This window comes from Penaeus monodon, chromosome 19 (assembly GCF_015228065.2).
Source record: "Penaeus monodon isolate SGIC_2016 chromosome 19, NSTDA_Pmon_1, whole genome shotgun sequence".
In the NCBI taxonomy this organism is placed as follows: domain Eukaryota; kingdom Metazoa; phylum Arthropoda; class Malacostraca; order Decapoda; family Penaeidae; genus Penaeus; species Penaeus monodon.
In genome coordinates this window covers 19,142,809-19,144,011 of record NC_051404.1, presented here as the reverse complement: position 1 = coordinate 19,144,011, position 1,203 = coordinate 19,142,809, and the positions used below count along the sequence as shown (strand labels likewise).

The 1,203-nt window shown below is 40.0% G+C and overlaps 1 protein-coding gene across 1 annotated transcript in view; it reads right to left on the bottom strand.

Annotated features, from left to right (window-relative positions):
• The window catches only part of LOC119585110 (orphan steroid hormone receptor 2-like), a gene marked incomplete at its 5' end in the record, with an annotated part of 37,005 nt that overhangs the window by 9,585 nt on the left and 26,217 nt on the right, over positions 1 to 1,203 (bottom strand). Inside the window, 2 exon segments of the mRNA XM_037933738.1 lie at positions 446 to 655; positions 1,089 to 1,203. Coding sequence (XP_037789666.1) covers positions 446 to 655; positions 1,089 to 1,203 — 325 coding nt within the window.

Here is a 1,203-nt window from a genome sequence, read left to right as displayed (position 1 = left end):
CATTGGTAGGCACATGGTAACTAAGCCAGTATAAAGGCGCTGACTCCCTTTAATAGTTTGCAATCCAAATATTTAAAGCCTTATTTTACATTTTTATACATTCTGATGAAGCTTGTTATTTGGTTAATATCCAGAACAAGACAAGATTACATTTATGGTTAAATTGTTAAAAAAACGGACTGTCAACAAGAGACAAACAAACAGAAAGCAAACACGTATGTATGTTACTTTGTCATTAAGACGCGACAGAAGCAAATTAAGTCCAGCTAAACTGTTTTTTTTAAGATAATGAGAGAAAAAAATAATACAAAGGAAGCAGTATTCACTCTTCCACTGAACAGCACTCGTAATATGTCGAGGACCTAGCTTGATCCCCCTGCTCTGGCCACCATCTTAATATTAGGGTGCCTAAGACTAAGAAAACAAAAGACAAAACACCACAAACTTTTGTACAAATCCTTAGTATCGTTCTTACAGTCGCTGCGCATGCCCATCGCCAGACATTTTTGCAGCCGGCAGTATTGACACCTGTTGCGATGGTGCTTAGTGACCTCGCACGTCTTGTTCCCGCGGCAGGTGTAACCGAGCTGTTTGCGAATTGACCGCTTGAAGAAGCCTTTGCAACCTTCACAGCTGATTGCACCATAGTGCCGCCCTGGTCGAAGGAAGGTTGGGGGTTACTTCGGTTTCGGTTTGATAAAAAAAGGGTTGATGTGGGTGACTTATATATGTGAGTAGGAGTTCCTTCTACTGGATATTCTCGACTGGGCTTACTTACTAAGAAGTTCGGCTAGGAAATCTATCGAGAAATCAACAATACCTTTCTACTTTATAAAGCTATCATTAATATCATGGAACAGAAAAGCATAATTCTGTTATTTCTTCCAGTTAAACTTTAACGTCTAACAACTTCAATCCCTAATTCAAAATTAGTCATTATATATCAAAAGTAAATACGTAAAAAATAATACTAACAAAACTTATCTTAATCCGCATAAAAACGGTTCAAAAACACCTAAACTAATTCATATATCCAAATGTCAATCATTCCCACCGCTATCTCTTCCACAGGCTGTTGCCACTCGTACCTGATGCTCGGTCGCCACACACAACGCAGAGGTCCATGGCGACGGGCTGGCCTGTATTGCGTGACGTGTATTGCCGCGAGTTGTCAAGATCTCCACTTTCTATGTCACTGCCTGA